At 35.9% G+C, this 26443-nt stretch overlaps 1 protein-coding gene across 2 annotated transcripts in view; it reads right to left on the reverse strand.

Annotated features, from left to right (window-relative positions):
- PIK3C3 (phosphatidylinositol 3-kinase catalytic subunit type 3) overlaps positions 1-26443 on the reverse strand; it is a 138595-nt gene that overhangs the window by 32907 nt on the left and 79245 nt on the right. For both annotated transcript variants that reach the window (XM_059139218.1, XM_059139217.1), the window contains 6 exons: positions 22973-23104; positions 20687-20815; positions 19885-19954; positions 17554-17618; positions 11665-11749; positions 4937-5011 (listed from right to left, as the gene is read on the reverse strand). In XM_059139218.1, the coding sequence (XP_058995201.1) occupies positions 4937-5011; positions 11665-11749; positions 17554-17618; positions 19885-19954; positions 20687-20815; positions 22973-23104 (556 nt within the window). The remainder of the gene's footprint in view (positions 1-4936; positions 5012-11664; positions 11750-17553; positions 17619-19884; positions 19955-20686; positions 20816-22972; positions 23105-26443) is intronic.

Here is a 26443-nt window from a genome sequence, read left to right on the forward strand (position 1 = left end):
AATAAACAAATAAACCTTCCTATACTACCAAAATAAAAAGCCAGTCAAAACATAATTTAAAAGGCAGTAACCTTAAAAGAGTTTGGATTTTATGATGGGGAAAAAGGAATTTTTGAAGTTTTTTTTTTTATGTCTAAATTTATGACTCCAAATAAAAGCTTCATAAGCCAAAAAGGAAAATATTCTTTTTTCCTGGTAGTGAAACAAACAAAACCATAACAGTTAGCCAGCCATGAAGGAATGTTTACTATAAGCTCCAGACACATAAAAACTCTACCACATTATCTTACTCAACCCTCACACTACCACCAAAGAGAGGTTATGTTATCTGCACATTGAGAAAAGTGACAGATGTAAGTAACTTACCCAAAGTAACCCAATGGTGGGTTTAAACCCGAAGACTTTTACTTTAGAGCCTGAATATTAACTCCTATGTGAGAATGTTCCTCAGAATTAAAAAAGAAAGTAAGTCAATTGCATATAAAATTAAAGAATGATAAAGAAGAAAAGTGCCCAATTAGGCTAACAACGACTTTCTTAACTTCAAGCTTTCCGACAAAAGATTCATAGTATTTATTACTCTGAAGTGCTGAGACAGACAAAAAGCCACCAACTCCTCTCACTACATAAAACGACAACTCCAGATTGGATGAGCCATCCTTGGGACCTACAAAGAACTTTTCCATTTACTACAGACACCAAGTTCCTTGTTCCACTTGTGAATGTTTTTCAGTTACTTAAATACTAATATTAAAAGTTAATCCTATTATAAAGTCTGTATATCATAAAGAACAAAGTTTTTCAGTTATACTGGTCTTGTTTTTTCCCCTCAAATTTTAGAAAATTAAAAAGCAAAAAACAAAACAAAACAAAACAAAACTTTCCCAAGAGTTGAGATAAACTCATATTATGTTCATTTGAGCCCTGCCACAATTGAATTACCCCGGATAAACTTCTGAAAGCTTCCTCAAAGGACACCAACTCTGAAAAAAACTTTTTAAATTCCATTGTAGAGCCTAAATTTTTAATTTCTTGCCCAGAAAATGCTATATCACTGGATTAATAAGTGAAACACCATTCACTCCAAATTTGCTTCAGGAAAACAATGTTGTAAGGGACCACAGGGCAATACACTGACAAAGGAATTTCCAGACTTTCACTTCTAGGATGGACACACATCGCCCTCTGCTGGACAAGCTAAGGATACTTCAACTATGCAAAAGTATCCACAGCCAATAAATACAGTAAAAACAAAACAAAACAAAAAAAACTTCTGGGAAATCTGGAATCGAGACTCACATTTTGCATTTTTGCACATATAAATTTTACAATTATTTCTATGTTGTGAAACACTTTCCTCCACACACTTCTAAAGTTACCAGTCTGACCTTTTTGTGTCTCATCTAAATTTATAGGTAGAACAGTGTGTTGGAGGTAAATCCCTAAGAGATCCCCAGTAAAATGAAATTTAGCAGTCTTCTTCCTCTCTGTTCCATCTCTCTTATTGGGGAACTAGAAATAGATCAATCAGTGGAACTGTGATTACCATTTCAAACCACTTTCATCCCGAAGAAGAGACATAGACACTGTATTTATTCAGGCTGGTAAATCAGAGGACAGAAGGTATTTTATTTTGAAGAATGAGAGAAATGTTATTTTTCATTAAAAAAAAATTTTTTTTCTCCTCCAAGACTGAGATTGGAGGGTTATAGAAGAGAATCTCAAATTTTAACATGTCATAGTCGGTGTTGAAGGCATAAGGGATCTAAAGCAAATGAGGGAAAGGCTTCATGATATTTGAGGCATTTTAAATACAAGTACTGAAGTGTATTTCCTGCAATGAACCACATTCAAAATTCATTTTCAACATATAATAGTTGTCTAAACTATACAAAGTCTAATTACAACATATATGTAATTAATACAACTTAATATCTCTTTGAAATACGGACTTTCAGTAAAAAAATGCATATAAACACCAAAAAAACTCAAAATAAATCATAAATTCTTAGAAGTCACAGAATGCATTTTATTTTCATTTGTCTTAACATATTTGGTGTTTCCTTACATATATCATTCAAACTGAACTTGAAAATTAAAAACATTTATGCTAGTAAGACTTAACATGATAACTGTATGATATAAATGGATGAAATAACTAAAGATGAGTTATGAAAAAATAACTGAAAAAACGCTATTTCTTAAGAGTGTGTGTCTCTCATCTAGCACGAGGTAAGGTTTGGATTTTTAAAGTCAAAGTTAGAGCACCCTCTAGTGGAAAACTGGTGACAAGATGCTTAAAAGCTGATTCTGAAATTTTTATACTTCTAATTCCATTAAAACAAGTAACCGTGATAAGTAACTGACCACAGAAGTATATTAAATGGACTCCGCTTTCCAAATCTTATTCCTAAAATATCCCTATCAAAATATACACACACACAACAGAAGAGTTCTCAAAGTTCAAAAGAAAGAGGTCTATTATTTAACAATTTCCAAATGAAGAGACAACATATGTGAAAATAACATTATAAACGTAATGCTACTCTATACAGCAGATAATTCCAACGTAATTACCAAATGATTACAACACAAAAACAAATGGAACCACTCTGGCACTCTGATTCTTTTTTTTTTTTTTTTTTTTTTTTTTTTATTTTTTTTTTTTAAAGATTTTATTTATTATTTATTTGACAGAGAGAGAGAAATCACAAGTAGGCAGAGAGTCAGGCAGAGAGAGAGAGAAGCAGGCTCCCGCTGAGCAAAGAGCCCGATGCGGGGCTCGATCCCAGGACACTGAGATCATGACCTGAGCCGAAGGCAGTGGCTTAATCCACTGAGCCACCCAGGCGCCCCTGGCACTCTGATTCTTATGATTAAAAGATTTAACTGAAAAAGGCAGTTAAGGGACAACACGACAACTTTTTCCAACTTACAGTTCTCTCCAAACACACTGCAATATCTTATAAATATCGTTTGCTAAATTGGCAAATTTGGCAAGAACCTCTATGGCATTCCTTAGTCCTGGTTAGTAAAACTGCCTGGCCTTGACAGAGACATGGTTTCCACATGCAATTTCTTTTTTCTTCTTTTTCTTTGTTTAAAATAATTTATTTGAGAGAGAGAGGATGAGAGAGACAGAGCATGAGGGGCAGAGGGGCAGAGGGAGAAGCAGACTCCCTGGTGAGCAGGGAGCCCGATGAGGAACTCAATCCTGGGGCTTAACCCACTGAGCCACCCAGATGCCCCCCCACATGCAGTCTCTACCATAGATAATTTTTCACACTAAGCAAAACGAAATATATGAAATTCCAGATGATGAAAATTAATAGGGTTAGTCGCATATAATAATTAGACTAATTTGATGTATGAAGATACATTTGATGTGTTAAATTCTTGGTATCACATTTTGAAGGAATACTAACAAAACGGAAAATGTTCTTACCTAAGAGACCATTTTAAGAGTAATTTAAAATCTATTTTCTGTGGAAGGTTTGAGGAACTTGAATTATTTAGCCCAGGAAGAAAAGACTACACAGAGAGTGCAATATTTACTCATTCATTAAGTCAACAGTGATTTATCAACCACTTTAGCTAGGTGTTGTTCAAGGCTCTGCAGGTACAGGAGCAAACCAGATGGACAAGGTCCCTGCGTCCTGAATAGGAGATGATGATAAGAAGTCAACAAGGCCCACAAAGACCTTGATTTATGCCTACTCCGTTCTTTTTGGTATCCCCAATACCTAGAACAATATCCGACACACAGGAGGTGCTCAGTAAATATTTGCTGAATTATACAAAAAGAAGGGCTTTGGCTAGTGGTTAAGTGCTTCAAAGAAAACAAAACTATAATAGAGTAATGGAGAAGGGCAGTGTGCAGGTATCCACCTTTTCAGATAAGACAGTTAAAATGGCTCTTCTTAGGAGATGCCCCAAGAATTTAGGCTTACTAACCAAAGATGGACTTGAAATGATTTGAGAGAAGAGCTTTCCAGAGAGAAAAACAACGGGGGCATTTGCCTGAGGCAGGAATAGTCTGACATTCACTCATTCAACCTGGTCAGTATGGGGAAGCCACAAATTTACCACAGTGAAGAGCTCAGATTCTATTCAGATAGTTTGGGCAAAAGGCATTGCTGTCTTCAACTGGGGTCAAGGCAGTGGAAATGAAGAGAGCGGGTAACTTAATGATCCATTTTGGAGAAAAGTAGACACGATCTGCTAATACGTTTAATAATGAGATGATGCCAAGAGTAAAATTAAAAATGATTCTCAAGCCTGGGGCTTAAACAACTGGGTGGATGATGCTACAATTTCCTGAGACAGAAAAAATGAAGTGAGGAGCAGGTATTATTATGCAGGTAATGGGAGGAAGGGAACAACTTTTACAACTGGCCACCTAACTGGGATGTCAAGTAAGTGGTTGTATATTTCAGGCTGAAGCTTCACGAAATGGACTAAAGTACAGAGCTGTAAGTTTGGAAGTTGTGTGCTTAGAGATGGTGTTAAAGCCATGGGCTCAAGAGTTAACAGAAAGAGAGGGATTAGAATGATTATTCCATGGAACTCCAAGGGGAAAAGCAAAAAATTAAAGATAAGGGTTAATGTGAGTTAAGTACAGTTTGTAAGTAAGAGAAAGAACATTTTGACACTCTAACTAGAGCTTTACAGTAAGAGACTCAACTGCATGCATACATTATGGGCCTTCTACCCAAGGAGGCATTTTTAGAAGTAAGGGTTAGATGACCACCTGTTATTACTAAGTGATTCTTAAAAGGGATGAGAGTTTCCTTCAAACGTTATCATATAAAGGAACTTTTAAGACATATATGATTTATTTCCACTTATGTAACTTGTTTTGTTACTAAGCAGATTCCACAGTAAAAATCACTGGCATATAAAATGTATGTATGTGCTAGTAGCCACTAGTTATTACCTGTTTTTGTTAGCAAAAGGTTATCCAGATGTCTGTCTCCAACTCCAAGTATGTATGTAATCACACAATATCCAGCTGCAAAGTAACAGTTCAAAACAAAAAATAGTGAAAAACACATGCAAACCAGGTTAAAACACACAAATGAATATAAAAGCAGTCTGTGTTACTTTAATTTCAATTTGAGGACTACTTTTAGATACCTCACCTAAATTCACAAATATGGCATCTTCTTTGATTCTATGAAGAGTTTATCACTTGAAACTCAATATAAATTACTATTTGCATGAGAAATAACATCCTGTAGAATTTTGTCAAATTACAAAAGTCACTTGTATCAAAAGTTAATTCAGGCTTCAGCAGCCTTAATTATAACATGATTCTCCCACTTCTCATTTCAAATTGGACACATGTTACAGTTGACAGCAAAAAAGAAGTATCTACAGAAATACACATAATGAAATCAATCATCCCACTACCCTATTATCTATAAGATAACAAAAGTAAATGCAGGGTTTAAAAGGAAAATCTTTAGAGAAACAATTGTGAAGTGTCAGCAGATAGAAAAACAACAGAATTCATGTGAGTGGTAACAGCACTTAAGAAGTTCAAAGCATAATCCTCTTAAGTACTCAGAAAAATTACATGAGCAGAGCCAGGGGCAAAGTCACTCACTGACTCTAGCTTTATTCTTTTATCTTTCTCTTCTAAAAAGTCTGGAAACCTGTCATGTGTTGAAAATGCTCAAACAAAATAAAGCAAATAACACCTTTTTGAAGGTTATTTTCTTCCATTCTATTGCCTGAGAAGATATACAACTGGCAAACATACAGATGACTATACCAGTATTTACAAAAACATATTTATCTCAGTTAGTATGTAGAAAAAAAGACTGGACCACCTGTTAAATGACTAAATTAATTTCACTGGGTTAATCTTTAATTATTAATTAACTAATCACAGTTACAACTTATGGAAGGTTACTTAGGTATGCACATTACATCCATTATCTCTAACCCTTATAATGATGCCAATGAAGTACTACACTACCATCCAAATGAAAACACCTGAGGCTCCAGAAGTTAACAAGACTGCGCAAGGTCACTGGGCTGGAATTTATTCTAAAGTTCTTGCTCAGGCCACTTCCACACTATAAAGCCCATGTTCCCCAAAATGGCTATTTAGATAGGTGTAATACTGCCCAAGATATTTAAACTCAAGTTTATTTGTTCAGAATAACTAAGCATGTTCTACAGATAAAATTCTATAGTATATGTATTTGAAACTATATCTATATGTACAGAATGTAGGAAAGCATACTATCATTCAAAAAAATGCTTCTACTAATACTTTTCACTTAACTGTAACAAAATCAGTTACTCTCAAAATAGAGCCTGCGGTGTGACAGGACCTAGTCATTCGCCCATGCACTGTCCTCTCTATGCTTCTTCCTTAACACAAAACCAGGATGTGGGGGGTGAGACTGTGCCTAGGTAACAGAATGTGTTTCCCAGCCTCGCCTGCACTTAGGCATGCCCAGGGAACTAAGTAAATGTAGCTCTGTGATGAGTGTTTTCAAAGACAAAGCAGACTGAGTCAAGGAGTGGGCCTTTTAGGCTTTTTCTCCAGGCTAGCTAGACCGCAAACCTGATGACTGTGTTGGCAAAAGTCATTTAGGACATAGGGAAAAGGCCAAGAGAATCACAAAAACCTTGGCTGGCCCTAACATCTATAAGCAGCTGAAACAACTACAGTGGCTGACATCTGGGATTCCTACAAAAGATAATGACCTGTGTGTATAAACCACTACAGGTTATGTGAACTTCAGCTGAATTCAACCACTGACACACTGAGTGATCCACTGAGGAACTTGAGGGTCACTGACTTAAAGGATGAGCAAATATAGCTTGATGGCCAAAGTTGGACCCCTTTTTTTATAGTTTGTAAATAAAGTTTACTGGAAGTCAGCCACACCCAGTCACATATTTCTTTCTTTCTTCCTTTTTTTTTTTCTAAGATTTTATTTATTTGACAGAAAGAGATCACAAGTGGACAGAGAGGCAAGCAGAAAGAGAGAGAAGGAAGCAGGCTCCTTGCGGAGCAGAGAGCCCGATGTGGGACTCAATCCCAGGACCCTGAGATCATGACCTCAGCTAAAGGCAGAAGCTTAACCCATTGGGCCACCCAGGTGCCCCGCATATTTCATGCACGTGGCCTGAATCTGGGCTACAGTATTTTCTACATGGAGGGCTTGTGAGAAAAAGTGGTCTGACTCTTGATCTGCAGAGCAGCTTATCAAAACATGAGACACAGACTGGAAGCATCACCCTCACCTAGAAGCTTGATAAAAACACAGATGCTTAGGACACACTTCAGTCTTGCTGCATCAGAATTTCTAGAAGCAGTGGCCATACACAAGAGAAGGTTGTTATACACAAGAGAAGGTTGGAAAGTCCTCTCTAGTGCTTTAATGTACATAAGAATCCCCTGGGAATCCTATTAAAATGAAGATTCCAATCAGAACATGAGGGGCCAAGCACTGGGATTCACCAACACGAACACGCTTCCAGACGAAGCCGAAGCTGCCGGTCTGTGGCTTGGACGTGCAGCAGCGGCACGCTCTAACACTGCTGCCAAATGTGCAATTCTGCAAGTGACTACTGGCTCCCCACAGAACACCCAGTAAGTGACTTACCCAGGGATGCTGAGTCTGATATTCACAAAGAGAACTTATAAGCACTGAGTACACTGAGCTCTCTAAGATGTGAGCCACTTGGAAATCTGGTTTGTCACTCAATACTTGTGAAGGATACAAACTCCTACTGATAATGTGCTTACAAGGACAACTGAACCGCAATTTTCAAAAAATACATCACTATGTACCAATGCACTTGAGCTACTGTTTGGTACAATGTCCTTTTTTGTTAATTATAAATTAGCTTTGCCACTACTTTGTTTCAAATTGTTTAGCTGTCCCTACAGAGTAGTAATGATTCATATGTGCAGCAACAGTACTTTTGACCTAATAAAAGTTTTTACGTAACTTCACATGCCATAAATTTTGCCTGTCTCTATTGATAGGGCAAGATGTTTTGATAAACTACTATCACTTCATTTGCTTTCACAATAACATTTCGTTGTTATTACTGGATTATTTTCTAGTGGAAACAGGAAATGTATGGAAAAGCACCTTATACCCTGCCTCAGTGGGCTGGGGCCATAAATGTTTTCAATGGATATTTTTTTAGGTCAAATGAGATACCATATGATCTTCCCTCTTTCACATTTATATACATGGTGGGGGTGTGAATTCAGAGTGTTCCAATAATTCAAACTGTCAATGCTTAAGAGAAAGAATACATACTGAAAAAGACATTTGAATTAAGAGTGGGATGATCTCCAGAAATTTTTAGGACACAGATAATAGATTCAGAACACCTAGGATGGCACAGTGTAGATCAAGGGATTTTTAGAGGAACTGAAGCTATTCTTTAACTTCAGTGGAAATACTATACCTGTCCAAGAGAATCTTGTCCAAAGGATGCTGTCCATTAATATTACGACCCCATGTGAAATGTATTCAAATTAGTTTTTAATACAACTTTGATTTAAAGTAAAATACAGAGAAATATTAGACAACTAAGCAATAATTTCCCTTTACTTAGTAAAGATATGTGTGTGAGAGTAAGTAGCATTCTCACATTTACTAGCATGATATAGACTTGACACCTTGCATAATCCGGAAATGTCACCCTAACTATTATTACTTTCTTCTTACACTCTGCCCACGACCCAAAACTTTACTTTCTAAAATGAAAGTTACACATACATCTATATGATAGTGTCCAATAACCAGATTCTAGTACAAAGTAGCTAACAACTTATTAATCACTAACTCCTCTAATGAAAAATTAAAGTAATGACTTTCAACCTCTGATATAACCCAGAATGCTACCAAACTCACTGAAACACAAATGATGATTTTGTAACACAGCAAGATATATATGAAACAGAAGGCTAATCAAAATAAGATGAAGAGAAGACCTACCATCAATCAATTATCAGGGAAGGAATAAATGTGTAACACTAGGGAAAAAAGAGAGGAACAAGATCCAATTTGAATTTAAGTGTCCAAGAGGTATAATTTAAATCACTATTTTTTTTTTTTTAATGAAAAAGCCAGTCATATTTTTATTAGGTCTTGGGAAAAAATAGAACACTATATAAAAGGTACAACACTCTGACATGTATCCGCAATATACTGTTCTAGTAATTTTATTAAAATTTTCAAATTTTAGTCAATATTTATAGATGACATGTGTGTATATATATTTCAACTAGAAAAAGTTAGCATTCTTTATCAAACAGATTTATGATGTAAAAAAGCTTACAGTAACTATCTAAAAGTTCAGTAAGAAGACACAAGGTAATTGTTGGAAAGCATGTGAAATATCTCATGTAACAAGATACTGAGAACTGGATAAAGATAAAGAGAGAGGGGCACCTGGATGGCTCAGTGGGTTAAAGCCTCTGCCTTTGGCTCAGGTCATGGTCTCAGGGTCCTGGGGTCGAGCCCTGCATCAGGCTCTCTGCTCAGCAGGAAGCCTCCTTACCACTCCCCCTCTGCCTGCCTCTCTGCCTGCTTGTTCTCTGCCAACTAAATAAATAAATAAAATCTTTCAAAAAAAAAAAAAAAGAGAGACACACATTCTTTTTTTTTTTTTTTTTTAAAGATTTTATTTATTCATTTGACAGACAGAGATCACAAGCAGGCAGAGAGGGAGGCAGAGAGAGAGGAAAGGAAGCAGGCTCCCCACCAAGCAGAGAGCCAGACATGGGGCTCGATCCCAGGACCCTGGGATCATGACCTGAGCCAAAGGCAGAGGCTTCAACCCACTGAGCCACCCAGGCGCCCCAAGCCACATATTCTTTAACATACTTTTCATTCAAGGTAGGAACTACAGCCCCTCCCTTTGGGTCCAGGCAGGCTCTGTGACTTTTCAGTCCAGGCCTTCAGAAACCAACAATTTCTACTTCCTGTCTCTTAGAGTTCCTCTTGGAACCCAGTTCTGAGAAGCCCAAGCCACAGAGAGGCCATGTACAGGAGATCTGATTGGCAAGCCTTGTTATAAAAGACAGTATGATCTGTCATGTGAGTAATCTTAGATGTCCAGCCTGTCTTTAAATAATATGTAATTTTTTCAGAAAACAGAAAACAGAACTGAAGGTCTGAAAAAACAGGAAAGAAAAGAAAGAGGAAAAGTAAAGAAAAGAATGAAAGCAGGGAAGGTAGGAGAGAAAGATAAGAAAAATCCAGAGTGGGAGAGCAAAGGTAAATAAAAAAGAAAGAATACATTTTCTCTGGAATGTTTTGATTTTTTTTAGTTCTTAAATCTATACTATATGTGGTCATTTTTACGGGTAAACACAGTTACATGTAACATGTTATATTCCTTCAGTAAAAGTAAGATCAAAACCGTAAAGGATTTTAATATACATACATATTTTATTTTGGTGCTTCTAAAGTTCCCAGGAATATTACATTTTCTTTATACTTCTAAGCCAAACCTACAACATCAAGTATAAATTTGGGGAGAAATTATGTTGTCTAAAATAATCTAGAGTACTACTTCACAGGAACATTGTGAAAAATATTTTTAAAATGCCATGTATAAGAAGCAGTTTACAAGACATAAAATGACATGAAAATTTAAATGTAATTGTTGCATGTCTAGTAAACCCCTTACTTGCTTCCCCCTAACTTAAGGATAGGTATAAACAGGAACATAACCATAAAATTTTAATAAAATAAGAATGACTTATTATATACCATATCCCGTCCAGGGCTCAAATCTAGTATCAACTCCTTTATTAACCCTCCCTTAAACAATCCAGTTACTAAAAACAAACAAAAAACAAAAAAAACTCTTCAGAAAATCTTGAAAAAATCCTCTAGAATATAAACTTCATGAGGATAGGTAGGCATAAATGATCAAAACATATGAATTAATCTCTATGGCATTCTACCACTTACTTATTTCCAGGAAGGCACCATAAAATAAAATATCTTGAGAGGCATCCTTCTAACACAGCTCTTGAGATTTATCTAAACCATAATTATTGCTGAGATTTTTCCCACAGTCTACTAACTGCAGTTAAGCAAACACAGGGAAAATCTAGGGGAAAATTAACAGCTTCCAGGAAGAGATAACTTGTAATTTTAGCACAGTTAACCCATTAAAGACTAAATAGACTTTACACCTTGTTACTACTATTATGTCAAAACATTAATGACTTCTTTTATCAGGATTTTGTATCTTTTAATCATCTTCTTATAGAGAATTTTAATCTGCCATGATCGAAATGTCTACATCCTCCCAAAATTCACACAATGAAATCCTAATGCCTCGTGTGATGGTATTAGGAGGTGCTGACCATCCTAAAAACTCAAAAACGAGAGCCCACAGAGCTCCCTATCCCATTCTGCCAGATGAAAATACAACAAAAAGTCTTCCATCCCAAAAAGGCCCTCTCCTGACCATGCTGGTATACCCTATCCTGGACTTCCAGCCTATAAGCCAACCTCTGGTATTTTGTTATAGCAGCCCACAAGGACTAAGATAAAATCCTACAAAGTGCTAAATGTAAATGTGTATGAAAACGGCAACATTGGGATAGCCTACTTCCTTGACTCCACCGTACCAATGGAAAGCAGAGTTTGAAAAACTTACCACAGCTTTTAACATATGTGTCCATAACTTCAGCACTAATGCCATTTGGCCCATTCTCACTTGGTGCATACTTTCTAAAGAAGTTCTGAAAAGATAAAATTTACATGTTTACAAATTCAGTATAATCCTTAAGCAAATCAGACATTTTGAAATTATAAGAAATGACTAAATGTGTAATCTAAAGCTTAGTCAGTAATTATAAAATGTGGACTTTAAAAAGTATACTCCAAGAATAAGTCTTATTAATATGCTTACAGACAGTTAAGATAAAAAAAAAGTATGCTGCTACTTTCATATCTTAGGGAAAACATTACATAAAATTAAATAAATTTACTGCTATTTCTTTATAGTCAATTTATCATTTTCTTTTACCTTTCTTCCGAATGTAAAAAATGAGGGTTTTCTGGTACCATATATTCCCCTTAAAATGAACATGAGTTATTAAAATTATCTTTTAAGTATAACTTCTGTTAGCATTAAAAAACCTCCAGTTTTAAAACAAATAAGGGGATGTAAAGTATATCACAGGAAATATGGTCAATAATATTGTTAATAACTTGGTGACAGATGGTGATTAGTCACATGGTGACCATTTCATAATTATATATTGCTAATCACTGTGCTGTACACCTCAAAGCAAGATGATATTGTTAATGTCAACTATATGCCAATAAAAAAAGCTCAGTAAAATTATACCCAAATTTGTTAATTAATTAGAATGCAAGTGCTAATTTGTAAATTAATTAGAATGCAAGTGCTAATTCTTACAGAAAATTAATGGAAAGATAAATATAAGAGAGATGTGAACTGAACAAAAGAATTTCGACACTGCACTAGAGTGTCGAAAGAGTCTGGAATCAATGTGGAAAACAGTGTTTTGCTTTGTTTCTGACTACCAACTGGAACTATTCCCTTACTTATTAAATGTTGAAGAAAAACAGTATATATTATTCAAAAATACAAGTAACATACTGCTAAAAAAAATTTATCCTATGTTTCAGCTTTTCTGAAAGTCCTTTCACAAAGGACTATGTTTTGAATATATAAAGAATTCCTATACATCAATAAAAACACAAATAACTGAACAGTAAAATGAACAAAAGATGTAAATAAGCATGTCACAGAAGAAATAAATGACCTATACATATATATATTAAGTGCTCAACCTTGTGAGTAATTAGGGAAATGCAAATGAAAACAAAAATAAAATACTAAAATTCAGAAGTCTGACAATACAAAAAAATTTACAAATTAAAAAAAATAATAAAAGTTTAACAATACCAAGATTAGGCAAAGATGTATAGCAACGAGAAATGGAACATTTTTTTCCAAAAACAACCATTTTGGAAAATAGCTTTTAATTATCTACTGAAGTTGAACATGAGAATAACCCATGACTTGGCAAAACTATTTACAGAGATCAGATATGAAAACCAAGAATCAATATGCAAACTACCACTGGCCTTATTTTATTAAATAATAATTGCACAAGGCAACATAATAACTGACAATTTTGTTAAACAATTACTTCAGTTAGAAACTATATTAAAGATCTACCTATACTTCACATCATCTTCAAAACAATCCTAGAGGTAGGTACTATTAATTATAACCCAAATTTTACAGATGAAGAAACTGAGACCTGAAGGGTATGTTAGGGGTTCAAGGCCTCCTACATGTGTTACATGGAGTCACAGACTCAACATATGGTTGGTACCACAACTGACATTTAGCACACACAGTAGATCCATCACAGGACAAGTACACATGCAAAGTCTGGAGAAACCCACGTGTAAGCCTCCTGACTCTCTTCTGTGAGGGGATACACTGATCATATTTATTACTTTTCTTCAACAATTAAAAAAAAGGCAGTAATATGGGTGCAATATTTCTCTCCAGGAAAGCCTACTGGAGATATTATTCAAGGTTTTTATTGGGAGCTGGTCATATAGGTACCCTCTGTCTAGCAACTGCCGAAATTCTAGAAGGAAAGCAAGTTGTTTGCTATAAATCACATATCACAAACAGTCTAGGCACACTGAACTACTCTTATCAGTTAGGGAACAGAGGAACAACACACTGAAACCAAGTTCACAGATACCAGGCAAAGGCTACCCTAGCAAGTGGGCTTTTCCAATGATAAGACCCTCAAATCGGTTATATTAACTCTTCTTTGCACAAAGGCTTAAGAAGCCACTCAAGGTTTACAGTTGAAAAGCTGCATGGCCAAACTCCAACCCCAGGCAGTTCCATGTTTTGAGCACAAACTTTTTTCCTTTTTTTTTTTTTTTTTTTTTTTCCCATTTCCTCCCCACCCTACCTCCTCTCCAGTAACCATCTATTTGTTCTCTATAGTTAGGAATATTTTTTTTGTCTTTTTTTTCCTTTGTTCATTTGTTTTGTCTCTTGAGTTTTACATATGAATGATATCATATGGTATTTGTCTTTATCTGACTGGCTTATTTTACCTATCATTATACCTTTTTTTTTCCATTATACTTTTCTAGATCCATCTATGTTGTTACAAATGGCAAGATGTCATTCTTTTTTACGGTGGAATAATATTCCATTGTGTATGGTGTGTGTGTGTGTGTGTCCCACCTCTTTTTTACCCATTCATCTATTGATAGACACTTGGGCTACTGCCATAAATTTAGCTACTGTAAATAAAGCTGCAATAAACAAAGGTGTATATATACCCCTTCCCTTCAATTTAGTGTTTTCATTTTTCAGTTAAACACCCAGTAGTGGGATTACTGGATCGTAGGATAGTTCTACTTTAAATTTTTTGAGTAACCTCCATACTGTCTGCCACAATAGCTCTACCACTCTGCAATCTCACCAACAGTGTTCCAGGGTTCTGTTTTCTCTAACTCCTTGCCAAGACTTGTTACTTGAGTCTGATTTTAGTCATTCTGATGGTGTGCAGTGGTATCTCACTGTGGTTTTGGTTTGTATTTTTCTGATGATGAATGATGTTGAGCATCTTTTCATGTGTCTATTGGCCATTTGGATGTTGTCTTTGGAGAAATGTCTGTTCATGTCTTCTTCCCATGTTTTAATTGCATTGTTTGATTTTGGGGGTATTGAGTTGTGTAAGTTCTTTATATATTTTGGATATTAATCCTTTATCAGATATGTCATTTGCAAAAATCTTCTGGTTGTCACTTAGTTTTGTTACTTCATAGCTGTTACTATGAAAAAGCTTTTTGTTTTGATGTAATCCCAACAGTTTATTTTTGCTTTTGTTTCCCTTGCCTCAGGAGATGGCTCTTAAAGAATGCTGCTATAGCTGATGTCAGAGAAATTAGTGCCTGTGCTTTCCTGTAGGATTTTTATGGTTTCAGGTCTCACATTTAAGTCCTTAAGCCATTTTGAGTTTATTTTTGTATGTGGTGTAAGGAGTGGCCCATTTTCATTCTTTTGCATGTAGCTGTCCAGTTCTCCCAACACCATTTGTTAAAGAGACTTTTCCCATTGCAAATTCTTGCCTCTTTTGTCAAAGATTAATTGACCACATAATCGTGGGTTTATTTCTTTGGTTTCTATTCTGTTCTATTAATCAATGTCTGTTTTTGTGCCAGTACCATACTGTTTTGATTACTACAGCTTTGTAAAATATAATCTAAGGTCTGGAATTAGGATACCTCTAGTTCTGTTTTTCTTCTTCAAGACTGCTTTGTCTATTTAAGATCTTTTTTGGTGCCACAGAAATTTTAGAATTGTTTGTTCTTGTTCTGTGAAAAATGCTGTTGGTATTTTGGTAGGGATTGCATTAAGTGTGCATACTGCTTGGATAGTAGACATGTTTACAATATTTGTTCTTTCAATCTGAACATGGATTATTGTCTTTCCATTCCTTGTGTCATCTTCAATTTACCAGTGTTTTATAGCTTCTAGGGTACAGGTCTTTTTTAACTCTTTTATTCCTAGGTCTTTTATTTTATTATTTCTGGTGCAATTTTAAGTGGAATTGTTTTCCTAATTTCTCTTTCTGCTGCTTCATTATCAGTGTATAGGAATGCAACAGATTTCTGCATATTGATTTTGCATCCTGTAACTTTACTGAATTCATTTATCAGTTCTAGGAAACTAGTATCTCTCATGAACATAGATGCAAAAATCCTCAAAAAATATTAGCAAACTGAATTCAAGAATACATTAGAGGGCACCTGGGTGGTTCAGTTGGTTAAGCAACTGCCTCCAGCTCAGGTCATGGTCCTGGAGTCCCGGGATCGAGTCCCACATCGGGCTCCCTGCTTTGCAGGGGTCTGCTTCTCCCTCTGACCCTCTCCCCTCCTATGCTCTCTCTCTCACTCTCTCTCTCTCAAATAAATAAATAAAATCTTAAACACACACACACACACACACACACACACACACACACACACACATTAGAAAAATCATGCGCCACAATCAAGTGGATTTATTCCTGGGATGTAAGGGTGGTTCAATATTCACAAACTGATCAACATGATATGTCACATCAGTAAGGGAAAGGATGAAAATCCTATGATCATTTCTGAAGATACACAAAAAGATTTGACAAAGTACAACATTCATTCATGATAAAAACCCTCAACAATGTGGGTTTAGAAGGAACAAATCTCAACATATAAAGACCATATGTGAAAAAAAACATAGCTCACATCATACTCAGTGGGGAAAAACTGACAGTCTTTTTCCTAAGGTCAGGAGTAAGACAAGGATGTCCACTCTCACCACCCTCGTTCAAATAGTACTGGGAGTCCTAGCCACGGCAGTTATACAACAAAAATAAATAAAAGGCATCTGAATTGGTAACAAAGAAGTAAAACTTTCACTATTTACTATATATTTGGGAGACCTTAAGGACTTCAGTAAGCCTGAGCTTTTAACCACTGCATGTGACTGTTCCCTAAACCAAAGAACAGAATAACTACTTGCTTTGCCAAGAAATCAGAGTAATGCTTTTCTGCAAATCTAAACTCCATACTGAATTACTGTGACATGTTAAACTAAGAAAGACAAAAACACACTGTAGCAAATATCCTGTCAAGTCCTTCTCATATTATCTTTCATCTCAGGTATATTGGGTTTTCTGTGCAAATTACATACTTTTTTCCCACTGGAAAAAAGAAAAATCGTATTTAAAAAACAACCAAAATAAACTATTGAGATGTGATAAGAAGTAATCCGTGTATTTAAAGTGTAAAAAATTTCAAAGACACACGTGTCATGATTCTAGAAACTGCTTACCTTTTCTTACATTAAAGGACAGCAATGAGGCTGGAGGGTCATTTTTTTTTAATTAATTATTTTTATTAACATATAATGTATTACTTGCCCCAGGGGTATATGTCCATGAATTGTCAGGCTTACACATTTCACAGCACTCACCATATCACATACCCTCCCCAATGTCCAGAACTCAACTCAACCCCTCTCCCCTCAGCAACCCTCAGTTTGTTTTGTAAGATTAAGAGTCTCTTATGGTTGAAGTCAGGGTCTTACAAACAAATGTTCGAACCATGTAGGAGCAATACTATGTAGTACTGTTCTGAATGACAACAAAAATTGGAAATAATCAAATGTTCAATTAGGATTAAAAAATTATAGAATTTTCCTAATTTGGAATATAACCATAAACTAATATATTTTTAATTTAATTAATTCCTGCTTCCCTATTACATGCCAGGCACCACTGAAGGAATTGAGTACCTGTATGTACTAACAAGAAAGAATTTCCACCTGTTAGCACTGTTTACGTCCAAGGAAAGGAAAACAATGTGAGGGGGAAATGGTGATAAAAGGAGACATTTAACTGTATTTATTTTTTATAAAGATTGCAATTTTTAGAAAAGTAATATATTCAAGAATTATATAACTCATTTAAAATTAGTTCTGTACCTGAATGCTTCCTTCTGTATCAAGAACTTCAGCAACAGGAACTGACTGGATAAACTGCATGAAGCCTGCACAGAAATATATGCACTGAATTAAGCACAACTATTGATTAAGCAATAAAAATAATGGTTCTACTAAGAATAACCCTCATTTTCAAATGCATACACTACATACCTGAACAACTTAAAGAGGTCTCTAAACAATATACTTAGACTGGCATTTAAGTCACAGGAACTGTAAGAAAACTTTTATTTCAATAAAGCTGATTTATCTGTATGTTTCTCCAGGACAGTTTCCATTACTGTATACAAGGAAGAGAAAATAATAGCTAAGCTTCCTAAATTGGGCACAAAAATTTCTTCTTTCTGTACTTTTGTAACATACACCAATTAAAAATATTCCTAATTTAAAATCACTTTAAGAAATCTTAAGTTATGTAATATCAATTGCCTAAGCCTAAAACTGAATTATGTAGTTTGGCTTTTTTAATCTAATATTCCATTTTCTAACATTTCCTAGAAATGATAGAAGAAGAAAGTATAAAACCCTTATAGTACCAAAAAGAAAGAGAAGAGGACATTACATGGGAGAACAAGAAGGAGAAAAGGTAAGTGTAGTAAGTCTAGAGACCACAACAGTAGTATAAAACAACAAATCTATGAAAATATCAAAGTTGAATGAAGGAAACTACTGTATACTCCTTTAGAGTAAGGAAAGTCTCATTCATTGCTGAATTACAAACAGGGAATAGTCTGCATTAATTCACTTGAAAGATATTTATTGTCTTTCTCCCATGTAGTAAATACTTGGCCACATAAAAAGCATAGCTTTGACCCTGCCTTTACAGACTGTATCAGCCTGCAAGTGTTACTGGGATAAATACTAGGAAGAAGAGGGTTCTATGAAAGAGAAAAGTATAGGGAGACATAAACCACCACAGAGATCAGAGGGCATCAGACATTTGGGCCATGTTTTGAAGGATAATGAAAGTTAATAGGTAAAGCTGTGGAGGAATGGATGCTAAAGATGATGACCAAATCATACATGAAAACCGTAGCCTGAAAAGAGCATGGTGTGTTTGAGAAAATGGAAGGTGGCCCGTGTGGCTAACGCCTGGGAAGCAAGGGGGAGACTGGCCAAAAGAGAGGCTTGAGAAACGGGCACATGAGCATGTCACAGCAAGCCAGAACTTGTGAACCAAGCTAAGGCTTTTGTGTTTGTCCAAAGAGCCAAAGGAAGTAAATAAATCAATTTATGCAGGATAGTCAAAGAATATAAGTACACTTTAAACAAGATTATTATATTTTTTTAATTTTTTCAAAATTTATTTGAGAGAGAGAGAAAAAATGAGAGGGAGAGAGGTCAGCAGGAGAAGCAGACTCCCTACTGAGCAGGGAGCCCGATGTGGGATTCGATCCTGGAACTCCATGATCATGACCTGAGCCAAAGGTAGATGCTTAACCACTCAGCCACCCAGACACCCAACAAGATCATTCTGAGAGAAAAATGAGAAGAGGAATTATCCCACCAAAAAGATTTGAGGGTGGCCCCGGGAAGACCAGGAAAACTAAAACAGATACTTTTGTTGTTCCCAGTTACCTAAGGTGGAAGCTCTGAGAGGAACAAGACTAGGGAATTTACAATGGGTTTTAGGTAAGCATTCCTAAGGTATCATCTATCAAAGTTCCAGAGGTTATTCCATCCTAGAAAGACTTAGATGCCATAAATCTATATTAAAAAAAAATTAGTTAGTAAGGCATCATCATTTGCTGAGTGGCTTTTTTTTTTTTTTTTAAAGATTTTATTTATTTATTTGTCAGAGACAGAGGGAGAGAGAGTGAGTGAGCACAGGTAGACAGAGAGGCAGGCAGAGGCAGAGGGAGAAGCAGGCTCCCTGCCGAGCAAGGAGCCCGATGCGGGACTCGATCCCAGAACCCTGGGATCATGACCTGAGCCGAAGGCAACTGCTTAACCAACTGAGCCACCCAGGCATCCCTGCTGAGTGGCTTTTTTAAGCAGAGCACAATACAAAGCCACTTTGCATCATAGTAACTCTCAAATGATGATTCAGGACAAAAATTACTATGTAAGAAACTACTGTGAACTCTAAGTGGCTTTGAAGGCAAATAAATACAGTACAAAAGGTGTTAATTTTTCCTTACAGATACGCTGTTTAATGTTTTTAAGAGGAAGCAAGGGAGAAAAGAAGAGGCACAATCAGTCTTCAGTGCTACAAATTAATTCAATCTCTAATGTTCTTCACTTTCAATTAAAAGAGGAAAAGCAGCCTCGTTGGATGTTGAAATAAAAAACCATGGTGTAACGTAAACTTACCATGTTTTGTACTGGTGGCTAATACCTTGTAGGGTGTTAACTTCAAATCCAGATTTTCTTTCCGTAGCAGCTTTTGATGAAAAGATAAAATATGTTAACCAAATATAAAGACTGTTCTAAAAAGTTTTGTAGGCAAGTATTGTAATAGCTTAACGTAAGAGATTTAGGCAATAAATCTAAATTGAAATTTAACTAAATTCATCAGTTAATTTTACTTAGATCATTGAAATAAACTTATTAAGTACTTACTTGATGGTATGCCAAATTTTTTTATCTTATTCTAAATCACTGCTGATAGATTTCAATGAACAGTAGGTTTCCTCCAACTCATTTAAGCAGTTCTCTCTAGTCACTAAGTATTTCAGAACTCACAAAAAGCATGCTCCAGTAGTGCAATCGGTTAGCGCGCGGTACTTATACAGAACTCACAAAAAGGAAAATGAGGGCAAGGATTTAAAGACGGGCAGGGATGCAATTTAAAGAATAAAAAGAAAAAAATAAAGAACAAAAATATCTAGCAAGAGAAAGGGAATTACTAAACATGACATCAAAAGAACTTAGCTGAGAAGAAAGTTTTAATAAAAAGAAATGCATGCAGTTTCATTTAATACTCATCATAAGAGTCACTCTGCAGTGTACAAAAACAACTACACTTGGTCAAGGTCAAGTAGAAACTGCTGAGCTTCCTAGGATTGTAACTGAATGTTAAAAATACTTCTGAGTCCATACACAGTGTATACACTAAACCACAGTTTTCCAAAATTAAAAAATGTTTCCTGCCAACATAAGGTTATATAGTCACCTTGTCCATGAGTGAAATGATTTGAAGAATAAGTTGATCTTGCCGTAAATCATCCCCATGCTTAAATATAACTGGGTATTTGCCTCCATCTTCCGTCTTAAAGAATAACTGTGCAGGCATAAGAGCACTCTGGAAATAAAAATATTGTTTTCAAATTTGGATATAAATCAATGCACAAGGATTTACTATACACAGGAGGAAATGGTGACCTGTAAGGTAAACAAGTAAGTTACCAGAACCTAAAGAAACCAGATGGGCTGGCAACAAGATGTAATCAGATACTTTGGAGAAAACAATCAGGGAGCTACCAGACAGAAGATTACATGGCTTAAAGAACAAGAGCTCTAGGGTCAGTGACAGAAATTCAAGTTCCACCAGATACTAGCTGGGTGACCTCTCACGTGTTCTTTAACCTGTCTCCTCACTTGTAAAATAAAGATAACTTTTCCTTTGCACAGTTCCTAAGACATGTGACAGAGCAAATACAGTAAAATGTTAAGAAAAGTCAAAACAATAGGTATCTATCTAGTTGTTCACCATGTAATTCTTTACTCTTTGCTGTATGCTTTAAAACTTTCCTATAAAATGGTGGGGTAAAGGTGTCAAAAAAATGCTTCAGTGAATTTATGTTCAGAACTTACAACCTCTTTTGAATTAAAACTCTGAATTTTAAATTATCTTCAATTTAGAGTATCCTTTTATCACCTCAAGCAAAAAATGTATTTTGTAAATTACCTCAAAAGCATTTGTGACCCCAAAATGATTAAGAATTACTATGACAAGAGTTATGTAGTAAATGACCTGGAACCATTAATCCTAAACTCTAACCCAGAATTTTTAAGAATGCTTACATACTTTAAGGATTGTATGAAAAACAAACAAAAAGACTGGCAATCAGGATCAAAAATATGTCTCATGATAGCTTACTGACCATCCACTTTGTGCATTTAAGACGTAATTATAATACTACATATTTAAGAAGAAAATGGGTCCAGAATCCACCTAACAATAGTGGCAGATGTACACTCCTATACCACACTCTTACAACTCCTATTCTGTCTTAAATATTTTTTCCCATCTTGTTTCCAAAAAATGGTATAAAACTACCTTTTTGATATACTGCTCTTGATTAGTCTTCAGGGAATGAGAATATTAGAAGATGGTCTTGTTTGAGACTTCCAGCCCAAAGGAATACCAGTTGTACACATGTATACCAGTTGTTACATGTCTGTGTGTACCTTTTAAAATCTCAGCTTCTGGTGGGTTTTAAGCACAAGCTAAGAAATATTTGCGTTTTATCTCCTGCTCCAGTGCTTTTCAAATTGCAGGTTATAATCTATGAATGAGTTTTAAAACCAAGTAAACAAGTTGCAAGTTATATTTAAAATGTAATACACCAGAATAATTCTTAAAAGAATAGAAACTATCAGAGTCTATAACATGCAGAAAGGTTCAGTGTTACTTTAAAAACTTATGTTTCAGTTGTGTGATCTGGGATGCCACAGGTTGCCTTTAAACACACCCTTGAAAAAAAATCCAAACTACTTCTTACTATAGTCACATCCCTTTTTATTAAAAAGTGTAAGTAGTTGTCCTATGAGCTCTTTCATTTCTGGTACAAAGTAGTATTACAGTGCAACATATGCCCTTCCCCTACTAGAATCACAAAACGTAAAACACCATGTCTCAGAGACCTTTCTTTATGATGCCCAACAGAAAACGATGCTTCACAGATAATGATGCCCACCAAGTACTTTGGCCCAACTGGAGAGAGTGGCTACCATCAGGTTTTTCTAAATATCCAAGCTGTGGCCAACCAAAAAAAGTCTGGCATGCTATCAAGAACTAAAGAGAATTACTACTTGAAAGCACAAGAAAAAAATTTAAGTCACAGTAATAAATATCAGAGCAAGAAATGTGAAAAGGCTAACCAAGACTATAACCATATGAACTTATGAACAGAATAGGTAATACAAGTTTTGCAAGTAAAAAATTTTTGTTAAAAGCTTACATTGAAAAAGTAGGTGTGGGTCTAATAAAACATTCAAAGAATTAAAGATTAAAAACAACCCACAGATAAAAAAAATATTTGACACATTTCATATAAAAGTATCTACAGGGAAATCAAAACACAATGATTAGAAAACGGTAATTTTTTATCTAGCACTACTATATCAAACAAAATTATAGATACTATCTGCACTGTAATCATTTTGGAAGGGAGTACCTCTGTTTTTGCTTTACAGAATTAGGTTCCAATCATATACATTAGAGATCCACAATTACCTTAAATAGTGTAGCTGTTTCTGGGATTATTCCTCTAATTTTCACCTGAGGTTCTAATGGCAATGGGATAAGTTCCACATCTGACAAGTTCATCTTTTCATTGTCTCCAAGCAATGCCTGTAGTCTCTCATTCTAAGAGAACAAATCAGAAAGAACTGATTACATTAAAATGAAAAAGGAGTTTATAAACACATGATAAAGACATAAAGACTACTCCTATTAACTTAAAATGTCTCCAAAGCACCATAAAAGTAACACAAAGCAGACAGTGCACCCCTAAGAGACAAGCACTCACACTCGGAATCTGCATGACGAGAGAGAGCAGTGGCCCACTTCAAGAGGAGCGACTTGACTGTGAAGAACCAGATTTACACAAGGTTAGGCAATACATTTCTCTTGCTGCAACTGAGAATAAGGAATACACTCATGCCAGATTTTAAAACTCCATTTCTGTTTTCAAAGGATGTGTGAAGCCACAAAGAGAAACTCGTTTCATTTGAAGCTTAATTTTATATGATGAAATATTAAGCAAAAATTTCAGTATGTTGCTCCAGGGCATATTTCAGGTTTAAAAAGTAAACAATTCACTTGGAGGAACTTGAACCCTACATTTTACTGTTCATTGGATCTGTCTGATCAACTTTTCCTAAGAATATCATCATTTATTTTCTTCAGCTCACATGCATACTGCCACTGAGTCAAGAATTCAGAAACTGAAAATTTCAAGTCACATGGCTTTGTCATGTAGCAGCATCTATACTGCATAGATCAAGTCCTTCCAGTCAATTTCAAAAGAACAATCCACTTGAAAGCTTCAAGAGTCTTGCATTCTTTTAACAGGTGTGTTTGTTCTTTAAAGGGGAAAACCTGACCTGCAGATCCTAGCAACATAAAGCATTTCAACTATAAAGCTACTGAGAGGATGCAGTGTCACAGGAGCAAACTCTGCAATCAGTAAGGTGGAAGTTCAGAAATATGCTCCCGGGACTACTAAGACAGAAAGATTCTTCACCTCCAGTAATATTCCAATTCTTCCTCTGAATTGCAGAAAGTCCAAGTTAAGGTCAACTGAAAACCGGTACAAACTTCTACAAAGCCCTTAAAAAAATCAGTAAATCTATTCCCTAACCCAATGTATGATCAGATATACAAATAAGAAGTAACGTCGATTAACCTGAATTTCAAGTTATCCTATTATGACCAATTTCTAATTGTTGTACTAATAAACAATAAAATAACCAGAAAACAGATCAAAGAAAGGTGAGAAATCCAGCCACTTCTTACCACGTCCACTGCTCTAAGCCCTGGGCTCCAAGCTGCCCTCACTTCTCAGCTTGACCACTGCAGTAGCCTCCTGACAGCTCTTCTTCAACTTTGCCTCTTACAATCTCTTATCAAAAACAACTAGAGTCGGGTTTTTTGCTGCTAAAACCAAAGTCTGGTCATGTCAACTCTCTTCTTCCAAAACCCCCAAAGCTTCTATGTGAACTCAATGTTTAAGGTAAAGTCCTCGTGATGGCTTACAAGGATATATTCTCCAATTCCCTCTTATCTCTGTCCTCAGTCCTCTTCTCCTACTTCTCACCCTGCCCATCCTTCCTCCACTCCACATACACTGGGCTTCCTCTAGTTCACAAATATGTCATGCACACAACACACATACGCTCTCACATCAGGCTTCTGTCCTTGCTATTCTTCTGGCTGGAATAGTCTTCTCTAGATATGCCCATGGCTTGTTCCCTCACCTACTTCAGGTCTTTGTCCAAATGTCAACTTCCCAGTGAGGCCTTCCTGACCACGCTACTGAGAGGTAAAACACTACCTTACTACCCAAACCCAGCACTTCCTGCTTCCTGTTTCTGCTTTATTTTTCTCCATAGTATACAACAGTATCTATTCTATATTTCACTAACTTATTCCATTTAATGTCTCCTCAAAAGCTCTGTTAAGAACAGAATTTTTTTTTTAAAGATTTTATTTATTTATTTGACAGAGAGAAATCACAAGTAGAGAGGCAGGCAGAGAGAGAGAGAGGGAAGCAGGCTCCCTGCTGAGCAGAGAGCCCAATGCAGGACTCGATCCCAAGACCCTGAGATCATAATCTGAGCCAAAGGCAGACACTTAACTTACTGAGCCACCTAGGTACCATAATTAAATTGTTAGAAAGTACTGACGGAAATGCATTTTTATTTAACTCCAATATCTAGACTCAGAGACCTCTTTCAACAGAATTCTTCTAAACTAGAGATCAACAAAGAAAAACAATACTGCAAAAACTTTATCATTTGTTTTACCCATGTTACTAATAACTCACAGATAACGTTCCTATGTATCTAATGCTGCTGCATTCAGCATGACATATTTCTCCCAAACTCATTATGGAAATGGGGGGATGGAAAAGTGCTACATGTAATTTCAAATTCTTAGCAGTAGTGAATTCATCATTACTAGTAATAACACAAATAATAGTAGTAGACAGCCATCTTGGCATTTCTGCATGGTGCCAGGGCTTGTTTCTAGTAAATCTACATTAACAAAATTGTCCTTTAACACATCATTTAAAAAAAAAAACAAGTCTGAAAAGATCTTTAGCCCAAAGATTAAGACTATATTTAGGACTGTCTGGTTTAAAACAGGATGTGTGGCAGAAACAAAATTTATTTTGGGAAGCTTTAAGTGATACCTTAAATGGGTATACAGCCAAAACTGAGGTGCAGCCAGATTCATGTGAGTGACAAATAGAAGAGCATGCCACACTAACACAAACTGGTTTAAACACGTGCCCACACTGACAGTTGTGGGGACCGCACTGCTGCTGGTGGGTGTGTGGGATCACTCTGCTTCCTCACATAGGCACCTAATGGGGAGAGGGGCTCCAGAATGAATAGCAATAGGGATTTAGTTATTTAACCATGGTTTCTGATTTTTTTCACAGCAATGACAAGAAAAGTCATCTCAATAAAAATGTGTTTCTCTTCAGCCTATTTTCTCCTTCTTAACTTTGTGAACATTATTTTTTGCACATTCATCTAGTAGTATTTCTCTTTAGACCTGATCCCTTGCCTTTGAGCTCCTGACTCCATTTTTCACTTTTTTTTCTCTCCACTTTCCTCTCACAAGTCTGGATAACAGTAAAATGTGTTGTGCTCTTTCACAAAGGTCACCAAGAAAGATCTGCCTATGGCGGGATTAGTTAAAGAGAAGGTATCAAGTGAATTCTTTATACCATTTGGGCTAATGATGAGGGAGAATGACATATGAAGAACAGATACTCGGCAAGCAGAAGCCTTATTTGAGAGAAAGATCCATGTCCTCGCCATTAGAACAGAAGCAAAACCAGTGCTGTTACTAACAATTAATTGTGCCACCCTGGGCAAGTCACATTGGACCTTTATTCTCTCAGAGTAGTTCCAGTCTCCATGATCTGCAGAGGTCTTTCCACATCAAACACATTATATACTAAGACGCTAA

The sequence above is a fragment of the Mustela lutreola genome, chromosome 11, assembly GCF_030435805.1.
Source record: "Mustela lutreola isolate mMusLut2 chromosome 11, mMusLut2.pri, whole genome shotgun sequence".
NCBI classification, from domain to species: domain Eukaryota; kingdom Metazoa; phylum Chordata; class Mammalia; order Carnivora; family Mustelidae; genus Mustela; species Mustela lutreola.